Here is an 18,781-nt window from a genome sequence, read left to right as displayed (position 1 = left end):
GCAAGTGAAACAAAACCAGCCAATTTTGAAAACTTAAACCCTGTGTTCCTGTGGATGGGGCAAACACACTGTAATAAAGACAAAATCTCAAATTATGGGCATGGCTACTTACTGTATTAGAGTTTTCCCGCAGTTCCGAATCTGTGGAAATGAGGCTTAAGTCGCTCAGACAAAGTGAGTGGTTTGTATCCTGAAGAGGAATACAACTGCAGTTATGTATTTAAATCAGTGTCAGCAATATTGGACATTCCACAATATTTTAGATCTCTAAAGAAAGAGGTAAAGGCATCTACACAGCTTGTCAGGCTATTTTGTTCAGGGTGGATAAAATCAGTGATTTAAAAAAAAATAAAAATTGGATTTTAATTTTTTTTATTTAAATTAAATATTTAAAAAAATAAATCTATTTAAAATTAAATCTGAAAGTGATAACTTATCTCAAAGACAAAAGTTATAATCTATTTCAATTAAATACAATAAATAATATTTAGTACATAATTTGCTGCCAAGTTTTAAAGAAAGGCCAAGCCACTGAACTAGTGGAAGTCACGGGCTAAGCACCTGGAACCAGAGTTTGCTGAAGTGTTAGACCAGCTTTTGACAGCAGTAGCCTCTTCTGCTGGTACAGAGAGAATATTTTCTTCACCTCAGTGTATTCAACTATATCAGTTCAATGACTAGTTCATTCAAAGTTAAACCAATTAGGAGTTGAAAAAGCAGGAAACCTTGTTTTCCTCTTCCAATCTATGAATAAAAACTAGTTGAGAGACAATGAGGTCTACTCATTCTAAAATCTTCAAGGACATGGTGAACAGAAACAATCAGTTTTATTCACTAGCTACAGATATCTCCTTTGTTTAATAAATCAGTTCATTTTAAATGCAAATATATTTGGTAAAATTTCTGATCACTTTGTTTATGTTTCCAGTGCATTTAAGGTAGTTTTTATTAAATATAAACAATTAAAATGCTGCTTTTGTGCATTTTTAATTGAATTTGAATTTCTATCCAATTAAAGCTTGACAAAAATCACAAATAAAAATTAATCTAGTAAATAAGAAATGCATAATCCACCATTTCCTAAACTAAAAAATTAAGAATTTGAATAAATGTAAGTTAAGGTATATATAATTACATAAACAAATGTGTACACATATACTGTATCCTAGTTCACAAAAAGCAGCCCAAATTTAGTGTAAAGGCTATATTTAGTTGCAAATCAATATGTTTTAATGGTTACCAACCAATGAAAATTAACCTTTATTTAGAAAAATAACTAAAAAGTATAAATGCAGAAACACAATTAAAAAAATGATTTAAATCAAGGTTTCCTACTTGCTGATTTTAATCATAACTAAAAATCAGTGACTTAAACAGCTCTGATTTAAATCAATCCACCCTGATTTTGTTCCTTGATAAGGCATGATCCATCTTGAAGTTTAAGGCTGGGAATTTCAGAGGTACTTGAGGGAGTTAAGCACCAAAATCCCACCGATTTCCAGTGGAAGCGGTGCACCAAATACCCTTAAGTTTCTTTGAAAATTGCAGCACAATGTTGCATACGCTTTATTGCCTCAGGAACTTCTCCCCAAAATATGGTTTTGTTTCAATCTATCACAAAAGCTCTAAAAAGAAAAAAGAGAAAGCTACTGACCTCAGATACGTTGTTATTGGGAAGTGCATTATACAAGTGTCCTTTCTCGTGACCTTTCATGTGGCTCTTGAGACTATACTGAGTACTAAAAGTCTTCTCACAGCCATTACTGGGACAGAAGAAAGGTCTCTCCCCTACAAGAAGCACAAAACACCACACTGATTTGTACAAAAGTTTAGACATCTCTTTACAAGACACAAGTTACCAAAGCCATTTTGCTTAAGTTAGAATCATCCTCCAAGCTATGGCAGTACTTAAAATATGGGAAACTAAACAAGTAAGCTTCAGCACTCTAACTGCTTCAGCTCTTCTTCCACTAGTCTGTAGGTCTCACTTCAACCACTGTTGTATTAATTTAGATGGAATATATAGACCAAAGGTGTTAACATAACCCAGTCACTGTCCAACACTGAACCATTTTAAACAAGGTTTCATATAAAGAGACCTCCACCTGCTCAGTCCCATGGCAAACACCATTAACAATCCTTTGTAATCTTTTATTAAAGATACAGAAAATAATGGAAAACAGTTAAAGCATCTGAAACGTAAAGTAAGGTTTTCATTTTAACAACGTCCCTTGTTCCCTTTCCCTTTCGCTGGAGAGAGTTTCTAGAAGGAAAAACCCCTTGCTTGACAGTCTCTTAGATGGCATCAAAGATGATAATTGCTGTCCTTTTGGGGGAAAAGAGAAGAAGAAGTTAGTTGATATGGGCTGGAGCTGTTGTTATTGCTGCTGCTGTTAAAGTCCAATTCCGTTTCCTAGAAGACAAAACAAGACAAACCAAGACAAACACACACAAAAGGGGAGAGAAAAGAGCAGCAAAGACAGAAAATGCAGCTTTTGTCTTTCGCTTGCAACTTCATTGCTGAAAAACAGGCACAGCACACGATCTTACCAGCCATTCCAAGACCTGGCAAATTTGTATCAGCATCAGGCTGTTTAGCATATTGCATTTATCTGCTGCTTTTTTCTGATCACAGGCTCACAGAAGTGTTGCAAAATATACAGTATTGGGTGGCTAAGCCAGACTTTTATTAAACAGAAAACAAAAAGAGAGACATAGGAAAGAAAAGAAATAAGGTGGGGGAAGGAACAGGCAGAGGAGTCTCACAGCCCAGGTGATGTTTGGGATTTAGCCAGAGACGCTGGAGATATCATCTGGGTACCCCCCCCCCCCACGCCCAGTCTGGTCAGGACAGCTCTCAGGTTTAGGATGAAGATGGTCCAGGACTCCAGCAGACAACAGGGGCACAGGCACAACGGTGACGCTCACTCCAGCAACAAGTTTTCACCCCAAAGTCTCTTTAAGGACTTAAAAAAGGGAGTGATGTGTGGAATAAAGCATCCCCTTGCTATTTTGTCCACCAATTAAACCTACTAGCCAAAATATGGTTCCACACTATTCGTGTTTACCATGCATCATTTTAATACAGTCCTTGAATTATATTAGGCCTTTTTGTTTGGACTAACTCAGTCTGTCTCCCTTTCCTACCTTTTCCCATCAACGTTTGTTATAGGTTATTGTGATATTATTATGAACTTGCACACATTTTTTAGAGTTGAGCTCAAAATTAGGGTATATCTATAGGTCCAATTATCACAACCCCCCTTAACTTGATAAGGAAAGAAGGACATTGCCTCCCATAAAGACATACTCAAGTTTGAATGTCTTGTACAGGGTTGCTACAGCAACTCTCAGAGAGAATTTCTGTAACATACCCACATTACAATGGTCCAAGGTGAATTCCACCGTATAAAGCACCCCACACTAAATGTTATGCTGAAAAGAGTAAACAATGAATGTAGAACCTGTGGGAACATGTCTGAACAGCCTACTAAACAGCGTTAGTGTCACTTCCGGGATGCAGCATAATAGCCTTAGAAACAGAAGTTTCCAAATTTGTCAAGTGAGTTAGTGAATATTTAAGTTTTACACATCATTACTGCTGCATTTGTGAGGTATGCTGGTGAAATTCAATAGCTGCCAAATTTAAATTGAAAGGAAATTTTTCTATTGTTTATTACCCTGAGATAGCTGCCTTTCTTGTTTCCTAACTGAATTATTAATGGCTCACCACTTTTGGTGCAGTACTGGTTTATTTCCTTCTGTTTCTGGAGAAGGTTGAGACAACAGGAACAGGAAAGATGTCTTTTGTAGTGGTTTCACTGGCTGGCTGAGTTGAGTTAATTTGTTCCCATCTGAATGTTTGTTTTTATTAACTGCTGCTGAATGTATTATGATGTTGAAAGATTAAATGTCAGGGTACCTTGACATCTTTTTTTATTATTCCTTATATCTGAATAAACAAAACAAATAATTGCAACCTGACCAGCAGATCATTAAATGCCCTTGCTGTGCTTCTCTATAGACTACAGGTATAAGCATTATTAGGCTTATGAAAGTTTGTATAAACAAAAGAGGCTCAGTTAGAGAAGAGATCCCTCCAGACTTACCAGTATGTGTCCTAACATGTGTTTTAAGGTGGTGGCTTGCAGCAAAAGCCTTTCCACAGCCGTCATGATCACACCTGAGTGAAGCACCAAACAGAAAAGTTAGCATCAGACGTTTTGAATATATCAGGTATAATGCGAAGTCATGCTTCCCATTGGGTGCTTGACTGAACTGCAGGATGCTCCAGATTTAAACTCTGTTAATAGTTGCTATTTGGAGGTATCTGGCTACACATGCTGCACAGATTACAATGTGACAGCAAAATATAAAAGAGTGAACAAAGCCATTTATTGCAATCACCATATTTTATGGATTACACTTTCCACCATACCAGAGAAAAAACAACAGATTTTGCAGATATGCTGCTCCTCACAGCAGCTTGGCCAGCCTGATCTATTTGGCAACAGAGTAATCTGGTGCGACTAACTGCAATGCTGTCCTCTTCTCGCCAACTGAAGAAGCGGCAGTACATATATGCTCATGTATCTAGCCTCCCTCGCTGGACTAAAAGTGAAAATATTTCATGTAGTTTGTCTCTAGATTCTTAGAACAAGACTCTTCTTTGTAGTGACTCCATTGCTTCACACAGTCAGTTACCAAAGTCACCTGCCATTCTCCCCACAGAAGAGGGGAAACTGCCTTCTAGTGACTTACCTAAATGGCTTCTCTCCTGTGTGTGTTCGAATGTGCTTCCTCAGATCGCTGAGCGTTGTAAAGTATTTACTGCAGCCTTCGCTTTCACAGTTAAATGTTTTTCCTGTGTGAAGCCTCTGATGTGCTTTCAACCTGCAAAGCATTCCAAAGAAATCCCTCTTACCACATGCAGCACAGCAAGGCTAATGAGCCATATAGCAAGGACCACAACACAGGTTCAAAGGCTTAAATTCTGTTTGGTCATTAAATTTATCAATATCAGTGTTTATAAAAGGACTGCAGTACATAAATCCAAAGTGTCTGAAAGCTCTAGGTGTTTGAATGCCAAGCACAAAGGGGACCACGCAACTACTTCTACTGCCACACAAATAATTAATGATAATGTCACAAATGCTGCTCTCTCAGTTCTTGGTATTGATGGAAGAGGATCTTCAGGCTGATTTGAGATTCTATAGCAGGATTGGGTCTGGAGCTGGGAGAAGTATCCACTCCCAATAACTGCAGCCAGGATGCTCAAACAAGAACTGAATTTGATATGAAAGATAGTGGTAACCATCTGCCATGCAAGACAACAGAGCTGCATGGAAGGGCTCTTACCTGTACAGTGTATTGAATGCCTTTTCGCAGCCCTGCACATCACACTCAAACGGCTTTTCCTTAGTGTGCACTCGGACATGGATTTTGAGACTATAGGAGGTAAGGAAGGCCTTGCCACAACCTTGTTGATTGCAGACAAATGTGTATTCCCCACGATGTGTCTTCTGATGAGTGCGCAGATTCCCAGCAGTGCTGTAGGTGCGAGGGCAGCCCTCAAAGGTGCACTGGTATCTCTTAACCTATGAGGAAAATGCTCCAGAGTTTAAGCCTACAAGATGTACAATTCAGCTGAACCAAGTTTCTAGAACTTCTGGGATCTAATCCACAGCATGGGCTCTGAGTGGGTTAGTTGCCTGGTGTGGATAGCTAGGCTTTTGCTCCAAATAAAGACAATAAGCTGGATTCTGATCCCAGAATGATACCAATGTATTTTTTTTTAATTAACAGATGAAGTATCACATTACTTTGCATTATGGGGAAAAACACAGGCAAATCTACAGAAACAGAATTTTACAGAGTTTATCTAGCACAGGAACATGAGTCTAGTGGGATAATAAATCAAAGTGAAGGTCTAAATCCCCATATGCATTCCAAATTAATAAACTTAGCCTTTAGCAATTGGCATTCGACTGTGCTGGTATGTTTAGGGGAAGAGGCAGACAGATACATACTTTTCTAACATGATCCAGCAAAGTGCTGAATCCCCTTAACTTCACCCTGTGGAGGTATATGGAAGTATAGTTGCTAAGCATTTCACAGAACTACGAGTCTAATGAAATACTGCTCTATACTTGCTCGCTCTCATTTTTAATTTAAAAAAGAAAGCGTGTCTGAACTTAAATTCAAAATCTTCTAAAATGTTCAGCTATTGACCAAGACAATTGTCCAGTTTCAAACGCACATTAACAAGTCCACAAGGAGCAGCCATGCAATCCGTAGAAATTCTAAACTCACACCAACCTCCCCAAATAAGGAGTACAAAACCAGGCCCTAGAGGGATAACTCTGCACTGTGCTGCTCCAATACACCGATAGTGAATGGAACTCTTACAAGTTATTGTGGATTATAGATTACTTTGTTCCATCTAGTCTGTATTTTCTTACATATCAATATAATTTATAGCAGAAACATAGTAAAATTGGGGCATTTTCTTCGCATATAATGTGATGAGACTGCCCAAAGACCCCACACTAACTGGGAATATCAGCTCAACAAAGCAAAGGTTTGCAGAGATATAACTGGAAAGAAACTCATGCCAATACAAAAGACTTTAATTCTTACCGCGCAGATTGTTTTGTGAACCAAAATGAGATTATAAACATGGAGCTGTAAGGCGATAGGCAAGTAACCCAGAATTCCCAACCAGCTGCTTGGATCACCTGACTCATGTCAGAGTAGATCTGACAGAAATTCTGCCAAGCTTCTGCACCAAAGAGGGAAAGGGTGCATTAGAGGCTTACATAGTATGGAAGTCAGAATGTTTCATTGAATTGGACTCTCTCCACATGGAAAAAATCATAAATTTGCTATGCTAGACTGGCTCTCTCTTCAATGGTAATTATTAGACTGACAGCTTTAAATTTGACTGCAATGGTTGAGAACTCCCAGCAGTCACAAAATGATTCTAGAGCCCCAGTGCACTGAGTGGGTGACTGGCTAGTGGAAATGTAGTATTCCAACAGAGGCTTAGAAACATTTATAAAGACAGAGCAAAGCCACAATACAGAAGAAAGAACTTGCTGCTTTTTCTCTGAAGATTAGTTTAATCACTGGATATGGGAAGATAACTAGGGAAGGACACAACCCACAACCTTCTTATATTTCCCAAAGTGCTACTTTTCAGCACCCGGCACTGTTGCTATGAGAAGAGGCTTTGGGGTAATTTCCAAATACAAGGTACTGAACTGTGCAATGAAATTGGAAAGACTAGATGAACCAGTACAGCCACACCACTTATAGCTTTCTGTCCACACTGGGGAGAAACCAATACAGATTTCACCAGTTCTGTTGGATTCATGTGGATTCCAGGTATCACAATCAGCACATGTAAAACACTTAGAACGGCTGCTATGGGTGGACACAAGGACTGTATGTGCATTGCAAACTCATGGTCTCCTAACAAATTTTTGCAAGCCTTTTCTCTTAAAGCAGATAGTAGGGCCTGAGACCACACTAGCTGCTTCCTTTCCCTAAAATCCCAGGAACGACAAGAGAAAGAAACTTTAATCCTCTCAGTGATTCAGCACTCCTCCCTACCCCCTTTTTCTTTAATAGAGTAGATAGATGCAAGAATATTTGAGAATGCGCATTCTTCACTGTCATTTGGGGTTAAGAAGGAAGGAGAAGGGAGTAGGGAGATTTCCAGGTATGTTATCAGGCTGTAAATGTATTTTGGTGCTGCTTAAAGTGATGCAAGAAGACACACTGGAAGTTAGGAGAATATGACAAACAGCACAATATCAGCACCAAGAATACTTCATCAATAGCACATCTGATCAAGAACCTACTGAAAGCCCCTTGCAGTCATAGATTCATAGATATTAAGGTCAGAAGGGACCATTATGATCATCTAGTCTGACCTCCTGCACAATGCAGGCCACCGAATCTCACCCACCCACTCCTACAATAAACCTCTCACCCATGTCTGAGCTATTGAAGTGCTCAAATCATGGTTTAAAGACTTCAAGGTGCCGAGAATCCTCCAGCAAGTGACCCATGCCCCATGCTGCAGAGGAAGGCGAAAAACCCTCAGGGCATCTTCCAATCTTCCCTGGAGGAAAATTCCTTCCCGACCCCAAATATGGTGATCAGCTGAACCCTGAGCATGTGGGCAAGATTCACCAGCCAAATACCCAGGAAAGAATTCTCTGTAGTAACTTAGATCCCATTCCATCTAACATTCCATCACAGGCCATTGGGCCTATTTACCATGAATAGTTAAAGATCAATTAATTGCCAAAATCATGTTATCTCATCATACCATCTCCTCCATAAACTTATCGAGTTTAATCTTGAAGCCAGATAGGTCTTTTGCCCCCACTGCTTCCCTCGGAAGGCTATTCCAGAACTTCACTCCTCTGATGGTTAGAAACCTTTGTCTACTTTCAAGTCTAAACTCCCTGATGATTATTCAACATGATCCCCCGAGTCTTTTCCAGAGTCACTGTTTCCCAGAATAGAGTCCTCCTTCCAGTAAGTATGGCCAGCGTTATTTGTTCCTAGATGCATATATTTGCGTTTGGCTGTATTAAAACAAATACTGTTTGCACTCAGGTTACAAAGCAGTCCAGATTACTTTGTATCAATAAGCTGTCCTCTTCATTATTTGCCATGCCCACAAATAATTATGAGTGTAGTTTAGGAAGCACAGTGATGTATGGTACAAATGAGGGTCATATAGCCATCAAAGTAATGAACTATAGATGTTGTCAAGTAGTTAGATGTTTAATAGTTAAGTTGGCAGGGGCCTCTGATACCAAGGTGATGAGTGGTATAAAAATCTTGATTCTAACTGACAGAGATAGATGTCTGCCAGGCCCTCACTTCCATCTGCAAATAGTTTCACCTACAATTGTATGCAGGTGCAAAGGGAAGCCAGGATTAAAAAAATCATCCCAAAGGGGGAAACTATCATTGTTTCCAACTGACCAACAACTGTGGACTGTGATGAGACAAAGAGGTAGCTGAGACTGGAGGAGCTGGGTGAGTGAATGCAGGGAGTAGATGGCTGTGAAGTTATGCATCCGATGAAGTGAGCTATAGCTCACGAAAGCTTATGCTCAAATAAATTTGTTAGTCTCTAAGGTGCCACAAGTACTCCTTTTCTTTTTGTGAATACAGACTAACACGACTGCTACTCTGAAACCTGTGAAGTTAGTGAGGGAAAGTGTTTTTTATCCATAGGGACAGAGAAGGAGAAAGAGAGAGAAACTAGGAAAGAGTGAATGGATGAAAATGTGAAGCAGGGGAAGGAACTATAACTTCCATAAGTAAAGAGAGAGAAAAAGAGACTGGAGACACCAAAAACTAGATGACATAATCCAGACAAAGAAATTACACAAAAATAGCAATAGAAGTTTTGCAGAAAGCAGAAAAAAATGCCATGTACTTCTGTCCTCATTTCCTAAAGTGGCTTTTCTGTAAGTGTACCAGTAAAATGGGGGTGAAAAGGAGTAGGCTGGAGAGAGAACAGTCTGCTGCCTGGGTGTACTTTTCTGAAACTAGCTACTTTTTAAGCCACTCACTTTTGTGTGGAATGGTATAAGCAGGACCCTTAAAACAACTGTAAATAATAGTGTCTGGCTGGGAAAGAGAGGATTCACACATGCTCTCCCTGAGCAGAGGAAAGACCACACAACTTCAGTGCAGAAATTGCCAGGGAAGGATGGCTGGGCCAGCCAAGATCAGTAGGTAATTCCTTCTAGAGATTATAAAGGAGGGCATCTTGAGGAAACTAGGGTAAATAATTCTAGAAGAAAGATGATCCACTGAAGATGCATTAAGAAGTGTGACATGCTCAGATACTATGGTAGTGAGGGGTATATAAATACCTAAGGGAGACAACTGAGTACGGTGGGAGGATGGGAGATAAAGGACAAGCTTATATTTAAGCTTCAAAAAATCTTCCTCTTTGGTTTACATTTAAGGACCAGGCTGAAATCCACCTTTAAAGCTCAGTGTTGTCTGGTTTTGATCTCTAATAGAGCTGTGTAGAACAGGAACTGGAGTAGTAGAAACAGTCATGTCAAGCCTGGGTGTTTAAAAATCAGGAGTCAAGTGCTAAAAAATCATGAGGTTTTTTTAAAGTTGTGTACTTTATATTTGACTTCTCTGTTTGAGCTGTTAGGGTGCACTCAGGCCAAGGGTTTTCAAGCTTTTTTTTTTTTTGCAGGGGAGGGGGGGATACTAATGAAAGTTGAGGAATCCCACCTAAGCCTATGCTTCTAAGGGTTGGGGCTTTAAGAAGGGTGAAATCCTGGCTCCATTAAAATCAGCATTGCTACTGACTTCTGTGAGGCCAGGGCTTCACCCCAGTCCTGCCAGGAATGGAAGCAACTGGCTAATGCTTTGCATTGTATTTGGTATAAATTGAATGAGCAGTGAGTCTTCAGTACATTAGGCTGTATTTGGAGATGAGCTTGACATTCTCATGTAATAATGTTCATGGTACCTCCCTGTACCCTTTTAAAAGCATCACTCTGATGTGTTAAAAACCTTTATCATCAGAAAAGGAAGTAGATTTGAAGCAGATTCATACACATGCAGAATTTAGTGCACACACTCCCCCCTGTACCTTTCAGAAGGTCTATACACAATATTAGGAACAATCAGAGACAAAATTAAAATCAGTCTCTGCTTAAAAAAAGATTCTGTAAATGGTGCCACCTATGCAAAGGTTGCATTAGAGGTAGGAAAGAGCTTGTTACATGCAGTGTGCTGATTTTCTGGAAATTATATTAGTTATTTTAAACAGAAGTTTGGGGTGGGATTTTCAAAAACATGCAGCACTGGCCTAACTCTTCTCCCACTCAATCAGTGAGAGTCTTATTACTGCATGCAATGGGAGTATTTAGGCCACTCCTTAGAAACTTTGAAAATCCCAGTTGGATTTTAGAAGCTGGATTTTCCTACAGACCCCAGCATTAGATTCAGAAACATTCAGGATATTTCTCCACTACAGCTTTTAAACACTTCTATTTTTTGACAGTTTGAGAACTAAACGCATCTTCCCCAAACCGTTCTTTGAACCAGACCTGTATTTTGCGAAAGTGGTCCCTCTGTGTGCTGCATGGATGTATGGAAAGCAAGATGGAAAGGTGAGAGACTTTATGTAATAACATTACATTACTAACATTGTTAAAAAAAAGACAAGACTCTAGCCACTAAGGCTACCATATATAAAAGTGACCACTGATTTTGCAAGCATCATGTTTTGATTGTCCCACAAGAGATATACTAGGACGGATTTCTAAGAGATACAGAGTGCCCAGAATGCCTCTGGAGATCACTGGGAAATGTAGATGTTCAGCACCTCTAAAATGTCATGGATGTCTCAAACTGGGCACCTAAAAACTGACATCCACCCATTAAAACTAGTGGCCACTTTTGAAAGTGTTCTTGGCTTGTATCATTTCAGAAGGCTCTGTCAGCTGGATAATTCAGCACTTGGGGACCTGCAGCACTGAGCCTCACAAACATGGCCACTCTGACCTTTGGTTTCCGTTAAGGGCACCTAGGCACAAGCTCAAGACCTGCCTGTTTGAAAGATCACCTAGGAAAGTGAGAAACTTGGGTGATGACAGCTAAGCCAACATTCACTATGGATACAGGGCTTATTGAACCATAGGCATGAACCAACTCAAAGCCTCCACTGGGACAGTGAAATCCCACACCACTCCCAACCTGAGACTGTATACAGAGCACACATTTTGGTCCTATGCTAGTGCTACATGGGGCCAGCTCAGCAGTGAGGCCCCTTTCACTCGGAATGAAGAGGAGGATTTGAAGGGCAACATTAAAAAAACCCCACAAGACACATCCCCCCACTAAATTACAACCCCACCTTTGGATCTCCCAGGTGTCTGTCTGCCTTTTTGACAGCACATTCTTGGAGGGCAGTAAAGCTTTTTCCTTTTGTATAGTTCACTGCACTTTGCTAGTACAAGGATTATTAAGTGCCGACGCAAAACCAAAAGTCAACGGACATCTCTCCCCTGCCAGGTATTAGATGACCTGCCTCCTGTGAATACAAGCTACAGCGAAGAGGCTGGCACTACTGACACATGTAGGTGAAGACAGAGGCCCAGGGCCTTTTTAAGCCTGTTTACAGCAAGCAACATGCAGAAGGCTTGATGGCAGTAAAGTGGGATCACAGTTTGCACTAAACCCGTTGGTGTTATAATAATTGTGTTTGGGATTAGGGACACATTTTGTTGTTTAGTATTTAATTCCTTTTCTCCTGTTTTTATTTATATATATAAATTACATTTGTCAATTCTCATTCAATCCAGAGTCTCTTGTTGATACAACAGTAGTATTTCACACTAGGAAGGAAGGAAAGAAATTATACATTTAATTTCACCTTCCTTTGATGAGATGATAGATCCTAGTCATTACAGAACCTTAAAGCAAATTACATATACAAAAGCTTCATGCACCCCAACAAATAGAAATATGCTATAATACAGCAGCTAGCTGCCAGCGGAAGACTAATCACTTAAGTAGGAAAGTAACTGAATGTCTTTGTTCTCCACTGTGACCAACATGGGGTTTGAATCCTGTCTCCTTGGTGTTAGGATGTGATTGTAATAATTTAAGCTTATTTCGTGAAAAGGAGGTAAGTTTTTCTAGCATTCTATTAAATTCCACACAGAGATTCATCTTCATGCTGGATCAATCAGAACTTCAGTCTAAAAACAGGTCTTAATTTACACTCGGTACCTAAAGCACAAGATTTATTTTTGTGCCTTTATCACCATTTTCATTTCTAATTGTCTAGACCCCGCTGCCAGCTTGAGAACACAAGTGACAGTGATCCTGAAGTGCTCCTATGGTCCAGAGAGGGAGCTAGGGAAGCTCAGTGAATCTCCCAACTAAAATGAAGGCGGTAGGAAAAGCGAAATTCTTTGCATAGAAGTTTCAGTTAAATATTGGAATGGGGCTCATTTATACAGCATCTGGAGTTCAAATGTATTTTAATGTTGGGCAAATTTACTGTGGAAGCAAGCTACACAGCGAAAGGTTGTCCTAACCCCTTAGTATTATAGGAATAGAGTAACGTAGGTTAAGGTTAGAGAAGGATTAGTAAGGCTTTTGACAGAGTCCCACATAACATTCTCATAAGCAAGTTAGGAAAATGTGGTCTACAGGAAATTACCATAAGGTGGGTGCACAACAGGTAGAAAGACTGTACTCAAAGAGTACTTATCAGTAGTTCACTATCATAGTGGAAGGGTGTTTGTAATGGGTCAGTCCTAGGTCCAGGACAATTCAATAGAGTGGAGAGTAAAAGATGACACCAAGCCTGGAGGAGTTGTAAACACTCGGAAGGATAGGATTAGAATTCAAACGGATCTTGACATACTGGAGGATTGGTCCAAACTCAACAAGATGAAATTCAATAAAGACAATGCAAAGTACTTAATGGGGAATAACTGGCTAGGTGGTGATACTGTCGCAGAGGAGCTGGAGTTACAGTTGACCTACGACGAGATAACTGGCTCTGTGGATGAGGGAAAAGCAACGGACGTGTTGTTCCTTGACTTAAGCAAAGCTTCTGACACAGTCTCCCACAGCATTCTTGCCAGTAAATTGAAGTATGGGCTGGATGAATGGACTATAAGGTGGACAGAAAGCTGGCTAGATCGTTGGGCTCAATGGGTAGTGATCAATGGCTCTATGTCTAGTTGGCAGCCGGTATCAAGTGGAGTGCCCCAAGGGTCGGTCCTCGAGCTGGTTTTGTTCAATATCTTCATTAACGATCTGGAGGATGGTGTGGATTGCACCCTCAGCAAGTTTGCAGATGACACTAAACTGGGAGGAGAGGTAGATACGCTGGAGGGTAGGGATAGGATACAGAGGGCCCTAGACAAATTAGAGAACTGGGCCAAAAGAAATCTGATGAGGTTCAACAAGGACAAGTGCAGAGTCCTGCACTTAGGACAGAAGAATCCCATGTACTGCTACAGACTAGGGACCGAATGGCTCGGCAGCAGTTCTGCAGAAAAGGACCTAGGGGTTACAGTGGATGAGAAGCTGGATATGAGTCAACAGTGTGCCCTCGTTGCCAAGAAGGCCAATGGCATTTTGGGATGTATAAGTAGGGGCATTGCCAGCAGATCGAGGGATGTGATCGTAACCCTCTATTCTACATTGGTGAGGCCTCATTGGGAGTACTGTGTCCAGTTTTGGGCCCCACACTATAAGAAGGATGTGGAAAAATTGGAAAACATCCAGCGGAAGGCAACAAAAATGATTAGGGGACTGGAACACATGACTTATGAGGAGGAGCTGAAGGAACTGGGATTGTTTAGTCTGCAGAAGAGAAGAATGAGGCGGGATTTGATAGCTGCTTTCAACTTCCTGAAAGGGGGTTCCAAAGAGGATGGATATAGACTGTTCTCAGTGGTAGCAGATGACAGAACAAGGAGCAAATGGTCTCAAGTTGCAGTGGGGGAGGTTTAGGTTGGATATTAGGAAAAACTTTTTCACTAGGAATGCGTTACCTAGGGAGGTGGTGGAATCTCCTTCCTTAGAAATTTTTAAGGTCAGGCTTGACAAAGCCCTGACTGGGATGATTTAGTTGGGGATTGGTCCTGCTTTGAGCAGGGAGTTGGACTAGATGACCTCCTGAGGTCCCTTCTAACCCTGATATTCTAGGATTCTATGACCACAAACCGAATGAGTCAACACTATAATGCCGCTGCAAAAAAGGCTTATAGGGTGTATTAACCGTGTCATATGCAAGACATCATTGTCCCGCTTTAGTTGGCAGTAGTTAGTCCCTTGTGTCTAATTCTGAGCACCACACTTTAAGAATGCGGACAAACTGGAAAGAGTCCAGAGGAGAGCAACAAAAAATGATCAAAAGGTTTAGAAAACCTGACCTATGAGGAAAGGTTAAAAAAATTGGACACGTTTAAGTCTTGAGAAAAGACAATTGAGGAGGGACGTGATAACAGGCTTCAAATCTGTTAAGGGCTGTTAGAAGGAGAACAATTGATCACTGTCCTCTATGTCCACTAAAGGTACAAGGAGTAGTAATGGGCTTAATCTGCAGCAAAGGAGATTTAGGTTAGATATATTAAAAAGTTTTCTCCCTGTAAGGGTAGCTAAGGTCTGGAATAGCTTCCAATAGAAGTCGTGGACTCCTCACTATTAGAAGTTTTTAAGAACAAGTTGGACAAACACTAGCCAGGGACGGTCTAGATTTACTTGGTTCTGTCTCATCGCAGGGGGCAGGATTTGAGGTCTCTCCAAGTCTTATATTTCTATGGTTCTACGAACACCTGCTTTTCAAAGTCCATGAGCCCTGAATGCCACGATAAACTATATAAGTGGTACCAAAGTGTGAAAATGAGACAGACCTTTTAGAAAAATACAACGAGGAGTCCAGTGGCACCCTAAAGACTAACAGATTTGGGCATGAGTTTTCATGGGTAAACAAGAAGTTGGGTTTGTTTGTTTTTTTACCCCATGAAAGCTTATGCCCAAATAAATCTGTTAGTCTTTAAGGTGCCACCATACTCCTCATTGTTTTTGTGGATACAGACTAACACGGCTATCCCCGAAACAGACCTTTCAGGAATCACGAGCATTAGATCAATGGAGGAAGGGCAGTTACCAAGTGCTAATAGCACAGTAACTCTACACTCTAGGGAAAGGTGTGGTTAGGAAAAGCACCACACGCTGAAGAATTCTGAATAGCATGGAAAATATTTAACTGCCAAAAGCAGCAGGGGAGGGTGGATTGTGGAAGGAGAGAGAGATTGCATAGACAGAAATGAAAGAATCAAAAGCAAAAGCAAAAGCAAAAGCAAGCATTGCCACAGTAAGAAAAGCAGCCTTGGCACTTGCAACAGGAGGACAATGGATAGCTCTTTGGTGTCACACAGCAGCCAATATGGGGTTGGAGGAGACCTACAGCCTTCAACTCTCAGCACCACAGACTAAACCTCTCTCTTTTTCAACTACTTCTCCCTAGCAGCGGAGACCATTCTGCCAACCCTCACCACCTCCAATCTAATGTGCTTTACAAAGAGATGCCCTTGCCTGCAGCAACAACTGCTCATGGAAAAGAAATAATAAATATTCCACGATTCTATACCCCCATAATTGGCAGGTTTTAAGAACAGTTTAGACAAACACCTGTCAGTGAACGTCTAGGTATACCCGGTGCTGCCTCAGCACAAGGAACTGACAAGGTGACCTCTCAAGGTCTCTGACAGACCTACATTTCTATAATTCTATAAATTTTAGCTGTCCTTAATGCAGCTGAAAACGAGGAGACAGCACCATGCCCACAGACCATCTGAGAATTGCTGCACAGGATTTCCTACAACAGATTCAGTCTAAGACATTACTTTTGTCTATTTAACTGGGTACTATCTACTCACAGGAGCCTGCAGGGATTACTCACTCAGTTCTGTAGAGGGCCACAAGCAGAAACATGTACTGGATGGCCTCTTATGAGTGGGTACAAACATCTGCAAAGGAACATCAGTGGACTAACTGGATGGAAAGGGGAATCACACTATCAGCCAGATATGGGGGTTCATTTCTTATTCCTTGGTCTAGTATAGAACAGCACAGAGATAGAGAAAAGATAAAGAAAACACTGACATGTTTAAAATGAAAAGTATCCTAAGCCTAGATAACAGTCATGCACCAGCTTTCAGAGAAGTGAGAACAGAAATTTGTGAAGTTTTAGCATTTTTAAAATGCTCCTCCATGACAAGATAGAGAACTGGAAAATCTAGCATCCACGGGAGAGGAGAAACATTGTGCAGAGAAGGCAACAGCAATTTTGTATTAGTTAAAACACACCATACAGCATGATTTAGTAACAGCAAGACAGCTGAGGCAAGGTATCTTTGTTGAGCACTGCAGAACAGTTACACATCTGCTCTGCAGTTTAAAAAGTTCATCTTATAGTTGTAGAGTCATAGGTTGAGACAAAGCACGAGAAAGGTCTGGCATGTAAAGTAGACTGGTGGATTAAAAACAGACACAAGGTAGGAAAGTGAATTTTATTAGCTGGAAAAAGGTACATTATCTTTCCTAACAGGACTATCAGCTTTAGTACCACTCATTACTAATACACATCAACACTAAAATAAATTGGATCCCTGGTAATGCAGTTTGTCCTGAAGTTAGGGTGCAAAGTGCTGCATCAAAAAGCTCCACGTGCAGGAGAATCATCTTTACATCAACTACTGCAATACATGAAAGTGTTTTACATACTTGTGAGCTACTCAAGATTGTGGGCACTACCAGAAGCTATTAACAATCGCTTGGTCCATGGCTGCACGTATAAGTGGTGAGATGAGGAGCTATACAACTATACTCAAAGCAATACACATCTTTTAGTACAAAGAGCAAGTGTTTGTTTACTATAGATAAAAGGTCTGGGAAAAGAGGACCAAACATCTAAAATGAAGCTGTCATGCAGAGTACAGAGCAGGAAAAGATGGGAGTTTACCAGAAAAAGGCTTGACGCCATCACCACCAATGAAACATGGCACTAGGACACAGCCACAGATGGCAGAACACAAACTCAAAACAGTATCAGTTCTGTAGAAGGCAACTATAGCTATGTTCTGTATTCACTTTGCAAAGAAAGGATAGCACAACCTTGGAGGGTAACCAGAAGGAGCCTACATTTTACACATATACATGAGTAGGGGCTAAGAGGAAGTTAAGTTTATCTTTATTGGTGAAGAAAATCTGGTGGCATATGGGATGGAACATTGTCCAACTAGCTAAATTGTTCAGACTGCTGAATAATTTAAAACAGAAGGAGCACAAATTACAAGATTAAACTGAGTTCATGGTGAACTAGAACCAGTGAGTAGAAAGCTTATGAAACTAAGATGATGTAAGTACTAGCTATTCTCATGGGGAAAGTAGTACTAAAGGTAGAATGAGATGTAACAAAAGAGTTAAAGGTGACCTCCAAATTAAAGAAATTGGGACTAAGCCCTTTTATTAGTTTGTGAACGTTCATAACAGGTTTCTATTTTGCTTCTATCTCAAATATAAGCAACGTCAAGTCATCTTCCCTGTTTCGTAAGGGCCAAAGAACTAGTGGAATAGCTTTTTCAGACCTTAACTGAAGGTGCAAGGGTGTTTAGTCTTTAAACATCTTTCCTCCCAACTAGTGGTCAAGAATTTAAATTGAGCAGACATAAGACCACATTTCCCCAGGATTCACTTTACTACTACTAGTAGTTCTCTAGTCATCTTGACTCTTCTACAAAAAGAGTGAAGTAGTCACTGCCTGAATTTACAGCATAGAACAAAGCAGAAAAGACAATTAAAAAAAAATCTTCCAAGCCTTTCAAACACCTCAAAAAGTAAGAGGAGAAGAATCCCATTTTTTACACATTTGGAGAAGGATCCACACTGATTTAGCTCTCACACACCACTATTCTCAGACACTGGAAGTGGCAAGTTGAGTGTCCTATAAAGAACAAAGGAAAACTGTAGCATGACATGAAAATAAATGGTAGTAATAAATCAGCGGCGAAGAAAGCAGGGTGCAGCAGCCAGTAACACTACTGAAAATTGGAAAAGAAAATATCCCATTTGAGTCCTAGGCTAACAGACTTTCTGATTGAGACCTTCCGGTCCAGAAATTCCATCTCTTACTTGAAAGCAACTGCTGCTGCTACTGAACCACTTTCACTTTGCCAAGTGAACGTCA

At 40.4% G+C, this 18,781-nt stretch overlaps 1 protein-coding gene across 1 annotated transcript in view; it reads right to left on the bottom strand.

Moving 5' to 3' along the window:
• Window positions 1-18,781, bottom strand: part of MTF1 (metal regulatory transcription factor 1) — a 33,468-nt gene that overhangs the window by 11,664 nt on the left and 3,023 nt on the right. Inside the window, exons 3-7 of the mRNA XM_038377610.1 lie at window positions 5,359-5,597; window positions 4,762-4,893; window positions 4,110-4,183; window positions 1,655-1,788; window positions 113-190 (exon numbers count right to left, since the gene is read on the bottom strand). Of these exons, the coding sequence (XP_038233538.1) occupies window positions 113-190; window positions 1,655-1,788; window positions 4,110-4,183; window positions 4,762-4,893; window positions 5,359-5,597 (657 nt within the window). The remainder of the gene's footprint in view (window positions 1-112; window positions 191-1,654; window positions 1,789-4,109; window positions 4,184-4,761; window positions 4,894-5,358; window positions 5,598-18,781) is intronic.

Source organism: Dermochelys coriacea, chromosome 19 (genome assembly GCF_009764565.3).
Source record: "Dermochelys coriacea isolate rDerCor1 chromosome 19, rDerCor1.pri.v4, whole genome shotgun sequence".
NCBI classification, from domain to species: Eukaryota; Metazoa; Chordata; order Testudines; family Dermochelyidae; genus Dermochelys; species Dermochelys coriacea.
This window is presented reverse-complemented; position numbering and strand designations above follow the sequence as displayed.